Consider the following 17,748-nt stretch of genomic DNA (forward strand, 5'->3'; position numbering starts at 1 on the left):
AGGTATTATTTCCCTTTCTTTATTATCTATTATACACTGCATAAATCACTTTTCAAAACCAAGAAAACTTTAGAAAAACAAAAACAAAAACATTTCAGTGTCGGGGCACCTGGCTGGCTCCCTTGGTGGAGCGTGTAACTCTTGATCTCTTAACGAATTTACAGGTGACTTTTCTTCATTGTCCTTCTCTCTTTTCTAAATATTATGAAGTGAATATTTCTCTCAGAACAATATTTAAGCCTTAAAAACATACCCTGTATGGGAGTTCCAGCTACAGCTGAGTAAGGACAGGATTTCTCTCCTCAAAGATCACCATTAGCCTAGTATCAAAAGGAAACAAAAGTAACACAAGAAAATAATAGATTAATATCCCTCAGGAACATAGATGCAAAAATCCTTGAAATACTAGCAGACCGAATCCAGCAGCTAAGTAGCATTTATACCATGAATGCAAGGTTGATTTGACATCTGAAAATGTATTAATGTAATATGCAGTATTGGCAGTATAAAGAACAAAACCCATATAGTCATCTCAGTAAATGCAGAAGAGAAAGAAAAAAGCAAGTGCATTCAAGCATCTGCTACCTGTTCAGGATAGGAGACCCTCAGGGAACTAGGAACAGAAGGGAACTCGCTCATGCTGATACAGGACATACACAGCACTTCATAGCAGCCCACACACAGTGATGAAAGGTTGAATGCTACCTTCCTAAGTCAGAGGCGCTTGACCAGGGTTTCTAGCTAGTACAGTAAGGTGGGAGGGAGGAAAGGAAGGAGAAAAACATCCAGGTTGGAAAAGAAAAGTGAAAGAAGTAAAACTGTGGGCACCTGGGAGGCTTAGTCGGTTAAGCGTCTCTGACTCTTGGTTTCCGCTCAGGTCATGATCTCAGGGTTAGAAGTTCAAGCCCCATGTCAGGCTCCAAGCTGGGTGTAGAGCCTACTTAAGATTCTCTCTCCCTGTCCTCTCCCTCTGCCCTTCTACCCCCCAAAAAGGAACTAAGACTGTCTTTCTTCATAGATAGCTTGACAAAAAACAAAATGAGAACTAAAAAAACCATTTCAGCACAAATCAGGTATACACAAACCAATTTTGTTTTTATGTACAATCCAAGAATGGAATTACTTAAACAGCTCCATTCAGAGTAACAGCAAAAAAAATAAAGTACAAATGCAGCAAAGTAAGGGTACATGCAAGACCTGTCCACTGCAAACTGCACGACAGCACTGAGAGGAAATGGAGAGACAGCCCGTCGTCATGGGTCAGAGACTCCGTATCGTCAAGGTGTCATTCTCTTCAAGTTAATCTGCAGATTCAGTGCAACCCCAACCAAAATCCCAGCAAAATCCCTGTTTGTAAAAACAGGTTGATTTTAAAACTCATTGGGAAATGTAAAGGACCTAAAATAGCCGAAACAGTCTTGTAGAAGAACAGTTATAGGAGTTATACTCTGATTTAAAACCTCCTGTAAAGCTGCAGTAGTCAAGACATTGTGGTATTGGCACAAGGATTGGCATATTGATTGATGGGACATAATCAGGAGTTCAGAAACAAATCCTGACATTTACAGTCAGTTGACCATTCACTTGACAATACAGTAGTGCTGGGACAACATTCATATGGAAAAACAATGAGCTTAGACCTTTACCTCACACCCCATATGCAAAAATTAGCTCAATAGGATCAGAGGCCTGTTGGTAAAAGCCAAACCTATGAAACCTCTAAAAGAACATAAAGGAGAAAATCTGCATGGCTTTTGGATTAGACGGAGTTTTTGGTTGTACACCAAGAGCACGGGCCAGAAAAAAATCAATAAAAAGTTGGACTACCTCAAAATTAAAGCTTTTGTGCTTCAGAAGATACTATTAAGAAAATGAAAAGACAAGCCACAGATTGGGAGAAACTACATTCAGGTAATATATATATAATATATATACGAAGAACGCTTACAACTTAGTAAGACAAGCAATTGAATTTAAGAATATGGCCAAAAAAATGTTTGACCTGAGAAGATGTATATAAATGGCCAGTAAACAAACAAGCACAGGAACAGTTGTTTGACACGAAATCAGATTCTAATGAGAGATTACTACGTACCCACTAGAAAGACTGTAATCAAGAAGATAGTACCAGATGTTAGTGACTGCATGGAGAAATTGGAACCCTCTTGACTGAATGTGAAATGGTAGAGCCTCTTCGGAAAAGTTTACCATGATTTAAAAAGTTGCTGTACTCCTACCTCACACCATATACAGAAATGAACCCCAAATGTGTCAACAACCTTAGTGTAGGAGCTAAAAGCATAAAACTCTTAGGAGAAAACAGGTAAGTCTTTATGATCTTGGATTTGACATTGGATTCCTACATATGCCAAAAACATGAGCAAAAAAATAAATAAATACAAATTGGGCTTCATCAAAATTATAAACTTTGTACATCAAAAGACATTATCAAGAAAGTAAAAACACCAACCTAGAGAAGGGGAGAATATTTGAAAATCATATATATGTATTCAGAATAAATAAAGAATTCTTACAACTCAACAACAAGAAGACAAGCCAATTCAAAAATGGCAGAAGGCATGAATAGACATTTCTCCAAAGAAGATATACAAACAGCTGGTGATCTCACACAGATGTGCAACATGACTAATCATTAGGGAGATGCAAACCAGAACAGTGAAACTAGTTCACCCGTCCATGAAGACGACTGCACACAGGCACCATATAGAGAGTAACAAGTGTTGGCAAGGATGTGGAAACATCGGAACCCTTGTTGGTTGCTGGCATGTGAAGTAGCCACTATGGAAAAATGGTTCGACCCCGCAGGAAGCTGAACATAGACTTACCGTTTGAGCCAGCAGTTCTACTCTGAAGTGCATATACCCAAAGGCATTGGAAGCAGGGACTGAAACACATACTTGCACACACGTATTCACACAGCATTATTCACAGGAGCCCAGAGGTGGGGACAACCGAATGTCCTTCTGTGGATGGATGGATCAGATGTGGTCTCTACACACACAGTGGAATGCTATTAAGTCTTAAACAGGAATGAAGTTCTGATACATGCTACAACATGGATGCATCTCAGAAACATTATGCTGAGTGAAATAAGCCAGACACAAAGGACCTATGTTATGATTCGACTTATATGAAATACCTGGAATGGGCAAATTCTTAGAGCCTGAAGAATTAGAGACCTGTTAGAGGTCACCGGGGCTGGGGGAGGGGCAATGGGTAGGGACTTAATTGCCTAATAGTTAGCATTTCTGTCTCGGGTGATGACATTTTGTAGGAAAAAGCAGTGGTGGCTTGAGATTCTCTCCTCTACCCCCCCACCGCCACGCCGCGCTTGCTCACTTGCTCTCTCAAATAAGTAAGTCTTTAAAAAAAAAGGTTTATGGGCGCCTGGGTGGCTTAGTCGTTAAACGTCTGCCTTCGGCTCAGGTCATGATCCCAGGGTCCTGGGATTGAGTCCAGCAGAGAGTCTGCTTCTCCCTCTGCCCCTCCCCCTCCGCTCTTGTACTCTGTCTCTCACTCTCTCTCAAATAAATAAATAAAATCTTAAAAAAAGGGAAAAGGTTTAAATGGTGAAATTTATGTTCTGTATTTTACCACAATTTGAAGAAAGATCCCTGTGCAGACTCCTCTGTCCTGTGGAGTGCTGTTTCCCCGAGCTTTCCTGTGAGGTCACTCTGACAAGGTTTTGGAGCTGGAGTGCCATGTGGGCAGAGCGTTGTGGGCGTGTTCCCCCACGTGGACGAGCCGTCTCTGAGAGTGCACCTGCAGACTCGGGTGTCTGCGGGGAACATGGACTTTGAGGAAGTGGGGGTGTTCCACAGGGGATTGCAGCCGTGTTTGCAGAACTCTAAATTTGCTAACATTATTTACATATATATATATAAATATGCATGTGTTTATATATACATAAACATAAGCGTGTATCTCCCCTTTCTGTCATTACTTTTTATTGCTGTAAGTTTGAACTCTAATGTTTATGTAAAGGCAGATAATACCCAAGGTCATTCTGTCCCCACTATCAAGTCATAAGTTTAAAAAAATGAAATCAATCCATTTACCACAAAGATACAAATGTAGGGATCCGAAGGGGTACGTGCACCCCAATGTTTATAGCAGCAATGTCCACAATAGCCAAACTGTGGAAAGAGCCAAGACGTCCATCGACAGATGAATGGATAAAGAAGATGTGGTATATATGCACAATGGAATATTATGCAGCCATCAAAAGGAATGAGATCTTGCCATTTGCAACGACGTGGATGGAACTGGAGGGTGTTATGCTGAGTGAAATAAGTCAATCAGAGAAAGACATGTATCCTATGATCTCACTGATATGAGGAATTCTTAATCTCAGGAAACAAACTGAGGGTTGCTGGAGTGGTGGGGAGTGGGAGGGATGGGGTGGCTGGGTGATAGACATTGGGGAGGGTATGTGCTACGGTGAGCGCTGTGAACTGTGCAAGACTCTTGAATCACAGACCTGTACCTCTGAAACAAATAATGCAATATATGTTAAGAAAAAAAAAGAAGAAGAAGATAGCAGGAGGAGAAGAATGAAGGGGAGAAAGTCGGAGGGGGAGACGAACCATGAGAGACGATGGACTCTGAAAAACAAACTGAGGGTTCTCGAGGGGAGGGGGGTGGAGGGATGGGCTAGCCTGGTGATGGGTATTAAAGAGGGCACGTTCTGCGTGGAGCACTGGGTGTTACGCACAAACAATGAATCATGGAACCCTACATCAAGAACTAATGATGAAATGTATGGTGATTAACATAAAAAATTATTTAAAAATAAAATAAAGATGCCAAAAAAAATAAATAAAAAAAAAATAAAAAATGAAATCAATCCAACCTTTCCTTTGCCAAGAAGTTGTCTTGGGTTGTTTGCATTACCCTATCTGCACTGAAAGCTTGTACCTTTAATGATCTTAGCTATTCCAGTAAATAGGTTTTAAAATATTATCATATTCATTTTGGTGCCAATTAATGCACTTAAGATATTTTATCGATGTTATTTCTGTAGTATATTAACAATGAGGGAACAATATATAGCAATTATTTCAGCTTTAGGAAGCACTTAACTAGATTAAAAGCTATAAGTAGCAGATATTACACTTGAGAATAGTGGTCTCATCGTGTGCTGGGTGGTTGTTAGCCATGGCCTGTGCCTTACTGTTACAGGGACAGGTGATAAAACGAATTTAGACACTAGGGTCATGTTGGCAAAATAACTAGCTCTATTAGAAAAAAAACCCCAAAGTGTGCTGTTTTCAGATATGTGGCCTTCATATAAATCCTTTGTTATTTAGGGTCTGCTACTCAACAGAGATTGGTTTTTAACTCCCAGCAGAGTTCTTAAAACTCAGACCCTTTTGCAGCATCACTGGCTGCCGGGGCTCATCCTCATTCTGGCGTTCGGTGTTTGGATCCTGAGCGGTTCCCGTCCACCTTCTCCCAAGAGCAGAATGAACGCCATGTCTCGGGGCACCTGCCTGGTCGGTTGGGAGTCAGGGTCGTGAGCTGAAGCCCCATGTTGGGCATGGAGCCTACTTAAAAAAAGAAAGGTGTCTCGGGGCTCCTGGGTGGCTCAGTCATTAAGCTTTCAGCTCGGGTCATGGTCCCAGGGTCCTGGGATCAAGCCCCGCATCGGGCTCCCTGCTTGGCGGGAAGCCTGCTTCTCCCTCTCCCCCTCCCCCTGCTTGTGTTCCCTCTCTCGCTGTGTCTCTCTCTGTCAAATAAATAAATAAAATCTTTAAAAAAAAAAGTGTCTCTAGAGTTGGCTCTCAGCCATGAGCTGGCATCTGTCACTGGCAGGTGGAATAAGGAATCACTCTCACCAGTTGGTTGCTTTGGTGTTCTTTGGAGAATACCGCTTTACAGTTACCTGGTTTGTGATGAAACATTTGTTCCTGTTATCATAGGAGGCTATTCCGCCGACCATCCTGTAATCAAAGTCTTTTGGAGAGTTGTGGAAGGATTCACTGATGAAGAAAAGCGCAAGCTGCTCAAGTTCGTAACAAGCTGCTCCCGACCCCCTCTCTTGGGGTTTAAGGTACACAGCTTCTGTGTCATTTGCTTTAAAAACCAACTTGTAAGCAGGAAAGGCAGCAGGATATCAAGTGGGATTAAATGATGTAGTGCATTATCCACAGGTCTCAGGGGAGTAACATTTCCGGTGTAGAGCGTTTATAACACCAGGTTTCTCTATATTTTTAGCTACGTTAACTGTTTCAGCCAGATCAATTATGTATTGGTTATGATGTGTACTTCATGGTGCTGGCCCCCGGGTTACCTGCTGATGCGGTGGTTGTGATCGTGACGGCCTGTGAGCAGGGCCTGCTGGCTGGGGGGCCCTGGGCTGGGCTCGGGGGATGTAAAGTGCCATCTCCTCAGTTTTACTACTGAACTGAAGAAAACACAAGCTAAAAATGGGGACGTAGTGTATTTGGGAAGAATAATGTAGGAGCAAAAGTGCAGTTGACCTTTGAACAACATGGGGTTAGGGGCGCTGACCACCCCACCCCAAGCAGCAGAAAATCCACAGATAACTTTTTTTTTTAATGTATTATTGAAATTTATTTCATTTGTTTTTTTTTTAATTTTGTTATTTTTTTTAAGATTTTATTTATTTATTTGACAGAGATAGCGAGAGAGGGAACACAAGCAAGGGGAGTGGGAGAGGGAGAAGCAGGCTTCCCGCCGAGCAGGGAGCCCGATGTGGGACTTGATCCCAGCACCCTGGGACCATGACCCGAGCTGAAGGCAGACGCTTAACGACTGAGCCACCCAGGCGCCCCTCCACAGATAACTTTTGACTCTTCAAAAACTGAACTACTACAGCCTGCTCTTGATGGGAAGTCTTACCAATAACATAAGCAGTCGAGTAACAGGTCTTCTACACTGTATTCTTACAATAAAGTAAGCTAGAGGAAAGGAAATGTTGAAATCCTAAGAGAAAATACCTGTCTAGTACTGATTTGTATTTATCAGAAAAATCTGCATGTAAGTGGATTCATGCAGTTCAAACCAGTATTATTCAAGGATCAGTGGGATATTTTTCCCTGTTGCTAACTGTTACTTTTTCATGTTACTTATCATTTCTGATCATTAATTATTACCTCATTAATTCAGCCTAATATTTTTAGCAATTAAAATTGGTTAGGGGACAGTTAGAGGTTCCCTTATTCATTGTTAGTCAGTTAAAATAAAGCAATATTAATAGTTTAAAATACACAATGGTGTATATAATATAGAAGAATATCAAGTTAGATAAGCATTGAATATTGCTTGTGCAGGTGAAACTTAGAGAAGGCGTGTACTTTCCCATAACTTCTATCAATGAGTTATATAGGAGTAATTCTTTTCTTTAAATTTTTACTTTGAAATTATTTTAAAAGTATGGAAAAGTGAGAATTGAATAAAGAACTTCTGGTATGTAAATTGCACTTCAATCAAGCTATTTTTATTTATTTTACTTATTTTATTTTTACTGGTATATATTTTTAGAGAGGGAGAGAGGGAGTTGGGGGCAGAAGGGGAGAGAAAAAGAATCTCAAGCAGACTCCACACCCAGCACAAAGGCTGACTTGGGGTTTGATCTCACAACCCTGAGATCACAACCTGAGCCAAAATCAAGAGTCAGATGCTTAACCCATGGAGCCACCCAGGAGCCCCTCAATCAAACTGTTTTTAAAAATTGACATCAGTAGGGGTGCCTGGCTGGCTCAGGTGGTGGAGCGTGCAACTCTTGATCTCAGGGTTGTGAGTTCGAGGCCACGTTAGGTGTAGAGATTACTTAAAAATAAAAACAAAAAAATCTTTAAAAAAATTGACTATCCGTAGCTTCATACAGCATCCCGGTAGTGCCATCCGAGCTAGAGCCATAAAGTGGAGAAGTTGGGGGGGGGGGGTGGCATGAGTGCGGTGGTTTGATTATTCACAGGACCTGCGTTATTAACACTGCTATAGTTTGGAAGCTGGATAATTTTCAATGACTTTAGAACCAAAATCACTTCTCTGTCTTCCAAAGTATCAGAGGAGGAGAACAAGCCCAAAAAGACAAACAGAACCCACTTCATTAACCAGATACAGAAAACACTAAGAATCATGAAATAGACACGGAACGTTATTGAGAGAAGGTTGAATGTGCCTATAGAATAAACTCATCTGTTAAGGGAAAGAACGTTCAGACTGGATTAAAAAACTCTGCTGTGTACAAGCAACATACCTAGACAAAGTGATTCAGAAAGATTGATGTTTCTTGTTTGGTGTATAACCTCCCCCTGGTGACCCCAAAAGAACTAGGTGGATCAGCTTCACGGTTTTATGCCCTGGCACATGTGACCAGATATGAAAACAGGCCTCTGTGCATCTAAAGAAAATCAGGCAATAGCCTGAAAGAAACATGTCTGTGCTTTTTGGTTCCTCTTGGGCTTGTCGTGAAGTCTGGGGATGTGGCCGTGTTGGGGCCTGGAGAGCGGGAAGAACGCGGGGGAGGCTCGCAAGTGCGCAAACCGGTGGGACCAAGGAGAGGGTCTTCTGAGGGCCAAGTTTTATCATCTAGTCATGGAAACAGTCATATAAGTTAAATTCTTACATACTAAGATTGTAATACAATTAGGTAGTTTTATCAGCGACCTTTATTATGAGAGACTAGGCTTCTAGAATCTTCCAGTTTCAAAATGACACCAAACCTAAGAGGTAAGAAAATTAAGGACCGGGCGCCTGGGTGGCTCAGTCGTTAAGCGACTGCCTTCGGCTCAGGTCATGACCCTGGAGTCCCGGGATCGAGTCCCACATCGGGCTCCCTGCTCAGCGGGGAGTCTGCTTCTCCTCTGACCCTCCCCCCTCTCATGTGCTTTCTCTCTTTCATTCTCTCTCTCAAATAAATAAATAAAATCTTAAAAAAAAAAATTAAGGACCTAGTTTCATGAAAGGAAGTTTGGAAGACCTACTCCCATCAAAACTGAGGGAGGACCCAGAGATCTCTGCCAGCTACTGATTCATTTAGTCCAGGGCCAGTAAGAATTAGAGGTGTTGCGGAAGGGGAAGGTTCCAGAGATTTTGGCAGCCAGTGGAAGAGTCTGTGTTAAAAGGCCTGTGGGAGCGTTGCAAGTTTAGAGGGAAGGAGAAGTGGGGGTTTACATTAGCTTTTAAAATCCCACATGGAGGGCGCCTGGGTGGCTCAGTCGGTTAAGCGTCTGCCTTTGGCTCAGTCATGATCTCAGATCCTGGGATCCAGTCCCACATCGAGCTCCCTGCTCGGTGGGGGGGGGGGGGTGAGAGGGTTTGCTTCTCCCTCTGCCTCTGCCTGCTGCTGCCCCTGCTTGTGTGCACCCTCCCTCTCTCTCTGGCAAATAAATAAAACAAAATCCCACATGGAGCCATAGTGAGAACAAATACTCTTGTCCCCTGTTGGTGACCCCACACAATCATAACCGAGCTGTCATTGTACCATGAAAAATGCTTTGGGGAGCTATGAGATAATCTTCCTATTTTAGGTTTTTTTTCAAGGATCTAAAATACATTAAATATGAAATTTAATTTAGAGTTTTCAAATATCTTTGCAGTTGTCCTAAGTTAGGCTCTGAAGGTGGAAAAAAATCACCTTAATATTTGTGCTTTCCAGTTGGCTCGGCATGCCCGGTGAGAGTGCCCTTCAGTCCAAGTCCTGTAAAGAGCAAAGGCAAACTTGCATAATTTAAAAGTTATGAAACTCCTTAGTGCCAGATTATTGGAGAAGAATAGCGTCTGCTAAAGCTAATTAAAGTTTAATATGTTCAATGAATGTGATTGTTACAGACAAAAAAAATCATTAAAGCACTGTAGAAAATTGTTAAGTTGCCATCAGGCCACATAACAAATTGATGATTTTTCTCACTCTGAATTAATGCAAATTCCCATTGTGCTCTATTTAGTTATGCACGAAATGGTGCCCTTGACTCAGATTTCAGTGAAGAACTTCATTTTTTTTACTTTTAAGGCTCCAAGTGGGAAATTCAATTAGCATTATGAAAGAAATGCTAAAATGGGGCATTTAATTCAAAATGTGTTTCAGGCTCTTCCCATTTAGCCAGTCACTCACCTTTCTCCCTGTGCTCGCTGACTCTGCCTTCAGAGGTCCTTTTGTGTTTCAAAATGTGATGTTTTCATTTTAGTTTATTCAAGCATTTGAAAAAATTGCCCTCCATGTACTCAGAATGTGAAATAATAAATGTAATTAATGTGCTTTCTCTTTCTCTTTTGGTTCCTGTTCTAACACTTTCATGAGACACTTAAAATAGCATATGAACTATAATTTTTAAAAAGACAGTGGCTTTTAGTACATAATATATGCCCCGTATACTGTTTAAATGAAGTTTTTAATTTAACAGTGAGAAACATACAAAGGCTGATAGTAAGTGTGTAAGTCTTGAGTCAGCATTTTGTGGGCTATGCTGTTCCTCAGTTTTGCCCACATTGTAAAATACATGCTAAATTCAACATACAAATGAAACAAAACCTGCAGAGAAGCAGTTTGGGCCAGTTGGGCGCCTGCTCTGCTGGGCGACAGGGTGCAGGCACCTCCAGGGGTCCCCATCCAAGCAGGGACATCACTCCAATTTTGTTCTCTCGTTTCCACAATGGGTGGTTAGTAGGTAATTATTTTTTATATTCTTTGATCACAGTTCTTGAATATAATTTAAGCTAATTATGTGCTCAGTTTTATAGGCTTTTTTTCACTCAGCATTACATCAGGATCATTTTTCCTCATATTAAAACATCTTTGGAATATTTTTAATAAACTTCATAATGTCCCATCATGCAAATTTACCACAATTGACTTACAGTTTATTAGTTGTTTACAACTCTTCCTTCCTTTTGATGCTAGGCACATCCTTGTGCGTAAACCATGATCTGTGTCTCTGAGTGTCTGCTCAGGAGGCAGTCCTGGAGGTCAGAGGACGTGCGTGTCTATGGCTCCCGGCACCTGCGCCACACTGGCCTCATGGGCGGCTAGGCCAGACTGCGCCTTGGAGAAACTGCTAGCGGGTGTCAGTGTGAGCCTTTGCTCTGGTGTTGGAAGCACAGGTGTCTTGTCACAGCTCTGAGGAGGAAGCATGTGACAGGTGTATGGGGCGCTCACCCGGAGGTGAAACCAGCCAGGTGCCTGTTGGTGGCCACCATTTTGTTCTCCTGGGCCCCGTTTTCTGGTACAGTGAGGGGTGCAGCCGCTAGCTGGGTGTCTGAAATCCTGTAGCAAGGGAGCTAAATCCAGGCTTGCCTGAGAGTTGGCAGATTCAGGCTTTCAGGATGAAGACCGGCTCCACTTCATCGGGCTCCAACATGTAAATCACATCTTGTGTCTAATGGTGTTTATTGTAAGAGGGAGATAGAGTCCCTAGTTATTTGTGGCTCTCAAAGAGCTGGCCTTTCCAGAGATCACACATTCAGCCCGCCTGATCAAGTCAGCCTGCAGATACATCTGCACAAGGGTGAGGTGACTTAGCATGTGTGTATTCATAGCATCGTTATTTGTAAAATTAATAAGTAAAATAACGTAACTGTTCATTGACAAATGGTGCTGCACGCATCTAAGTAGAATACCGTACAGCCTCAAAAAAGGAGGGAACCAGATTGATTGAGAAGGATCATAGAGACAGTATCACGTGAACGATGATCGAGGTCCACACAGTGTGCATAGTGTGCTAACGTTTTCTATTTTAAAGTGGGGAGGGAGAAGATATTTTCTTGTCTGTGCACGAATCTCTGTGGGAAGGTACTTAAGACCCTGAGCACTGCTGCTCGTGGGCCGGGAGCCGGCGGCTGGGATGGAGAGAGTTTGCGCTGTGCCTGAGAAAACAGTGTCTAAAACATAAGCGCTTAGTCCCTCCGTCCTGCCGGCGCTCCTGGGGCAAGCAGGACGAGCGAGAGCCACGCCGTCCACCGCCCTCTCATCCTCTGCCTGGTCACTGAACTCACGGAGGAGCTGGGTCGCTCTTCTGCACATTTGTGAACCTGGTCATTAGAGGATCATCAGACTCCGGATTTGAATTTTTCTTTTTTGGCAGTAACGTTCCATAGATAAAACGTTATCTGCTTCGTGTCGTGTCACTTCAGTGTCAAAGACCCGGTGTCTGAGTTGGCGGCCGGAGGGGCCGGGATTGGTGTGAGGCTTCGGTCCGCCTGCTGCAGAGGCCCCTTGTGGCCGCACCCTAGACCCGTTCTTTCGTGTGCTTGTGAAACAGCCACACTCCCAACTGCAGCATCTCTTCACTTCTTAGCTGACATTTCCTCTGAAGAAAAACTTTATTTTTTCTCATCAGTTATTTGGTTACCCTGAGGACTCTTTGTGCAGAAATGATAGAATAAGTCATTATCATTGTTCACTTACCAGTTTTCAGAATACTGAGTGGGTTAACTAATACCTCATTAAGGCAACCAACCGTACGTTTAGCTGCTTTACTATCACCACGAATGCATGGACTTTAACATTTTATGTGTTTCAGTCAATTACAAGTATTCCTTTTCGCCTTCAGAGCGTGCATCTGTGGGCGGGGGGCTGCCCTCAGGTGGGCCTTCTAACCCACCTGTAGGCAGGGGGAGTGTGGGGTGGCTGGCTTTCTGGTGTGACACACGGTGACTCTTGTCAGGTTCATTTCTTGGCTCCATGTGGAATCCCGTATTTTCCCAAGGAGCCCTAGTTCCTTCCCATGAGAAATGGGTCTACAGAAACCAAACCTGGGCGCTCAGGCTGTTCATTGTCACATGTGGTTATTGTTTCCAGGCCCTGGAAACCATGGACAGCGTTAGGAAATGGGTGGGTTTTTTCCCTAAGAGAAAAATACATCACAAGTTCAAACTGACATTTCCAATTCAAATTTATACTTCCAAGGTTTTTATTTCTTTGATTTTATATTTGGATCTTGTTTTAACGGAGACAGTTGAGGTTTTCAATTTTCTGTCTTTTTTTTTTAAGATTTTATTTATTTATTTGACAGAGAGAGACACAGCGAGAGAGGGAACACAAGCAGGGGGAGAGTGGGAGAGGGAGAAGCAGGCTTCTCGCTGAGCAGGGAGCCCGATGCGGGGCTCGATCCCAGGAGCCTGGGATCATGACCGGAGCCGAAGGCAGACGCTTAACAAATGAGCCACCCAGGTGCCCTTAATTTGCTCTTTTGCTTCATCTTCTAGTGAATTCTGGAGTCCCACAGTCTGTTACTATTCCACATAGATGCATAGTAGTTGTAAGGAGCACCGTGGTGGTTTTAGAACAACACTGCAGGGCGGGGCGGGGCGCCTGGGCAGCTCCCTGCTCGCACTCAAGCCCTCTCTCTCAAATAAATAAAATCTTAAAAAAAAAAAAAAAGAACAACACTCAGAATAACGCCTCCCTGTGTGATTAAGCCACCAATGCGTAGGTTCCTTTGTTTCATTTTGCTTTCAATATTTTGAGATTGCTGTTTTCCTCCCCTTTTGAGTGAATTTGGGTTTTTTTCCTGTTGTGACATCCACGTGGCTCAGAGTTTAGAGAAGGCGAGCTCTGTCACTGTCCATCCTGCTCTGTCCCCCCCGGTGGCTTCTGTCTCGAGCTCTGTCACCGTCCCTCCACCCTGCTCTGTTCCCCGGGTGGCTTCTGTCTGTTCTGACATATATTCAGGTCTTCCCTCTCGTACCTTCTTGAATTTAAACAAATTTTTAAAAGACTAAAACAAAACCATGGAGGCCCTGCTCACTGGAGAGGCTCTGTTTCCCGTGAGTGAACGTTGTGCTTGTCCTTTCTCATGCACAAAGTGCAGGGCACAGTATTTGGTGTTCTGCAGAGCTCAGTCTGGAGCATCATAAAAAACCGGATGTCTTTTGGGAAAATGTGACAACAACGTTTTACTGTTTGAAGCAGGCAGGTTTTGTGTGCTTTTAAAAAATCCATTCAAGGGCCGCCTGTTAAAGCCACGTCCTGCACACCTGCTTTCTTTTTAGGAGCTGTACCCCGCATTCTGCATTCACAACGGAGGCTCTGACCTTGAGCGGCTCCCCACGGCCAGCACCTGCATGAATCTGCTGAAGCTCCCCGAGTTCTATGACGAGACACTTCTGCGAAGTAAGCTTCTCTACGCTATCGAATGTGCTGCCGGCTTTGAGCTGAGCTGAGCCGAGACGGGGACTGACCCTCCGCAGAGGAGTTGCCCATGCCTGTGGCTGCACCGTGGGCAGTTCCCCCCGCCACCAAGGGCGCTGGGGCCAGACTCCTGCAGCTCTCCTGCCCCTCCCCCGTCCCTCATGCCCCCTCCTCCATTTTCTAGATGGTCCGTTAAGTCATGGTCACTCACTTAGATGGACACTGCTTTTCCAATAACTTAGAGTAACCAATGTTATGTGCCATGTGGCTACTTTAGTAACTTTGCCAAGAAGAGCACAGTTTTAAGACTAGTGGCAACTCAGTGAAATTAACCAAAGATGAAGCTTTGGCTTTGCTGATGGACTCGAGCCCTTCCTGAGCTGGGGGGGGCTGGGGGGGGGCAGCGCGTTTGCTCGGTCTGCAGAGACGCCGGGTCTGAGAGATGGAGACGCGTCCTCTCTGGGCCTGCTGCTTCTCATGTGGCTGAATTGTTTACAGTCCTAATTGTTAAAACTAAAGGCATTTTCTCTCCTGCTGCCTTTTCCCAAAGTGGTTAGGTTTGGAAAATACACAACAATGATAATACTTTATTTGTGCTTTTTAAGCCATTCCCCTGAACGGGACTAGCATGCTTGTTTCGGTTTACCATTGACCACATCATGGTGGTTTGGGTATTCCTGTGTGTGGGTGTGTGTGAGGGGAGACTTCATCCTTCTTCCATTTCTGGCTCCACCTCGTGGCCGCAGAGCTTCCGGGAGGGGGGGGGGCTCGTCCGGTTCCCGCGGCTCTCATGGCCCGCAATCGGCGGCGACTTGGAGAGAGCAGACACTGGCATCGATTCGAATCACTTGAACCAAAGTGGAGGGCTGCGGCTTTGCACTGGGGCCGCCTGCCGTGGCGGGGCCTCGAGGCCGGCTGCCCTCCTCCCCCGGGGCTGCGCCCGCCCCTCTTACCGGATATCTGGGCCGTGCGCCACGCTTCTGCACCCTCTGCTTCTCCACGGTGCTGCGCTGAAGGAAGCCTGGACAGTCCCCAGCGCGTGTCCAGGGGGAGGAGTGGTGGTGACCCTCTCTTAAAAAGGCACTTTATCAGGACCTACCTTGTTGCTGGGTGATTTCGGTCTCTGAAAACGGAGAGCGCGTCAGAGCGTCAGTCACGAGAGCCATAGTGACCCTCGCTGATGCCGGGGGCCTGGGGGCTCTCACTCTGACCTCCCTCTGCCTCACCTAGCGTTTCCTGTCACTGGGCTGTGGGCTGTCCTATGGAATTGACCAGAATTAGCAATATGCTTTTAAATGCGGGGAAACTGAATGACACTTTTAAGACAATGACCATATCAAAACAAAATGTATAATTTCATAATTTGAATAATAAATTAAGTGTTTAAATGCTATTTGTAGTCTTGATATACAGAAATAAAATAATTAGGGTTTGTCCTTGGTTTTATTTTTATTTTAGGTTGGTTTATGTTGCATGTTCTGTATCTTCTCTGCATATTAGTTTGTGTATTTTATTATCAGCATTCTGAAAATGGATTATCTGGGACTGAAGGGAGATGGGCAATTACGCTTACTTGGTTTTTTTTTTCTCAGCTATTCTGAGCTTATTTATTTATTTGTATGTTCCAGTGGTTAAATATTTGCATTAAATGTTTTTTCCCCCAAGATTGTGTTGGAGTCACCCGAAATCATTGTGATTCGTTGCTAAAACGATTGTTTTATCACGGGTGTGTAAGTGACGTCAGGTAATGCAGCGTAAGGACAGCCTGTGAATATTGCTGAGACCCCACCAGACTGGACAGGATGCCCACCGTCTGCACACAGAGATGCTCCAGCAGGCGGACCTGGGACCGCCCTCCTGGCCTGTGCTGTCCCGGGAGGGACGCCACCTTCCCAGGGCTCTCCATGGGTTTAGCAAGACGCTGTTGAGAAAAATTATACGTAAAGGGAGACTCTCCTTCTGTGCTTTGTTTGCCTTTCTCTGTGTTCTGTTCTACTTTGTGTTAACTGCTAACAATTTTGTGCTCAAACGGAATGTTGAGTTAAAGTGGGGGTTATTCCAGGTGTTTCTCACAAGCTGTCGCCTGCAGATAGAGTCTGGCTGGCGTCCTCACTGCTCGGTGGTCTTGTTGCCATGTCCTGCCCCGGTGCTCATGACAGCCCCACCTGCAGCTTGCATGTGGTGAGCACCTGTGCACGGCACAGCCGGGCACCATGGAGCCCGCCACAGCCACAAGCAGCTACGGCCCTGGCGCTCGAGCCCCAGCCTGTGGTCCGCACAGGCCTTCCGGGCACAGACCTGCCGTTGGCAGCGATGAAGAACCGAGGCAGGGCCTCGCAGACCTGTGGATGCTCGTGGGATTTGGAGCGAGGAAGGGCTCCGGAGACTTCCTCACGGGGAGCGGTGAGCTTGACATAATTTCATACTGAAATTGTCTCATAATTTAAAGAAAGATAAACAGCCAAAAGCATATGATAATGCAAATAAAATAGAAAACTTGGGGCCTAGAATAGGAGCCTAAAATAAGCTAACCAAAGCTAATAATTAGCTGATCTCTCGCAGCCAAGACATTAAACCCAGAAACTTAAAACAGTCAGCTCTTTGAAATTTATCTGTTCCAGGCCAGAAAGCATTACAAGTGTGTAATAACCTGTCTGAAATAACACAGCCACATGTACCACGCAGGACGGCAGATTTCACCTGGATGCCTCTGCTCCCCAAACGGAAAGTGTGTGTCAGTGAGCTCTCTCGGCTTCCAGAGGCTTCTCCTGGTGCTGTGGTGGCGGCGAGGCTCAGCAGCCTCGACGAGTCCTTGTGCAAGGCTTTGGAGAGCTGAGAGGACCACATGGGCTGCAGGTGGGAGGCTCCTGTGGGCTCCAGGGCTGTGGGCCATGAAAAGCTCTCTGCTTCCAGAAGAGTCTGAGAGGGAGTTTTTTTTTTTTTTTTTAAGATTTTATTTATTTATTTATTTATTAGAGAGAGAGAGAGAGGGAACATAAGCAGGGGGAGTGGGAGAGGGAGAAGCAGGCTTCCCGCGGAGCAGGGAGCCCGATGCGGGGCTCGATCCCAGGACCCTGGGACCATGACCTGAGCCGAAGGCAGACGCTTAACGACTGAGCCACCCAGGCGCCCCGAGCGGGAGTTCTTAAAGCCTGAGGACTTTGTGCCTCTGCTCATGTGTCTGTCAAATGAGGATGATCTGGGTACTTGGGCTGCCCAGCATCGATATGAGGGGACATGCAATAGAATCTCACTTTAAACTGGTCTCACGTGGTGAGACCATGCAGAAGCCCGATGACAGCCGTCCGACCCCGGCCTTAGTAAGCAGACGCCTTTGCTGTTTCCTCGGCAGAGGTGGGCAGAGGACAGTCACCCAGCTTGTCTTCCCGCCTCTCCGTTCCGTCTGTGGAGGGACGGTTCCCAGTCAGCTCTGAGCGCTTCTCGGAAAGTAGCATCCTTCGCTTGTATACGTGACCTCACAACCCGCCGTGTGATCCAGTCAACACTCAGCGGAAGATCGTTCACCGTACACGGGTGGTGCGGCCTAGGTCAGGAGCCCCCCTCCCCCCGCCGGCCTCCCTGGTGGGCTCTGCGGGGTTAGCACAGGCTGTGTTTCCTCCCTCCATCCG

The 17,748-nt window shown here is 45.0% G+C and overlaps 1 protein-coding gene across 1 annotated transcript in view; it reads left to right on the forward strand.

Moving 5' to 3' along the window:
* UBE3C (ubiquitin protein ligase E3C) overlaps positions 1 to 15,785 on the forward strand; it is a 118,998-nt gene extending 103,213 nt beyond the window's left edge. Inside the window, exons 22-23 of the mRNA XM_025859133.2 lie at positions 5,943 to 6,073; positions 13,981 to 15,785. Of these exons, the coding sequence (XP_025714918.1) occupies positions 5,943 to 6,073; positions 13,981 to 14,151 (302 nt within the window). The 3' untranslated portion in view covers positions 14,152 to 15,785. The remainder of the gene's footprint in view (positions 1 to 5,942; positions 6,074 to 13,980) is intronic.
* Positions 15,786 to 17,748: the final 1,963 nt, after the last annotated feature.

Source organism: Callorhinus ursinus, unplaced genomic scaffold, assembly GCF_003265705.2.
Source record: "Callorhinus ursinus isolate GAN/ISIS: 27379988/994484 unplaced genomic scaffold, GSC_fseal_2.0 scaffold99, whole genome shotgun sequence".
Lineage (NCBI taxonomy): Eukaryota > Metazoa > Chordata > Mammalia > Carnivora > Otariidae > Callorhinus > Callorhinus ursinus.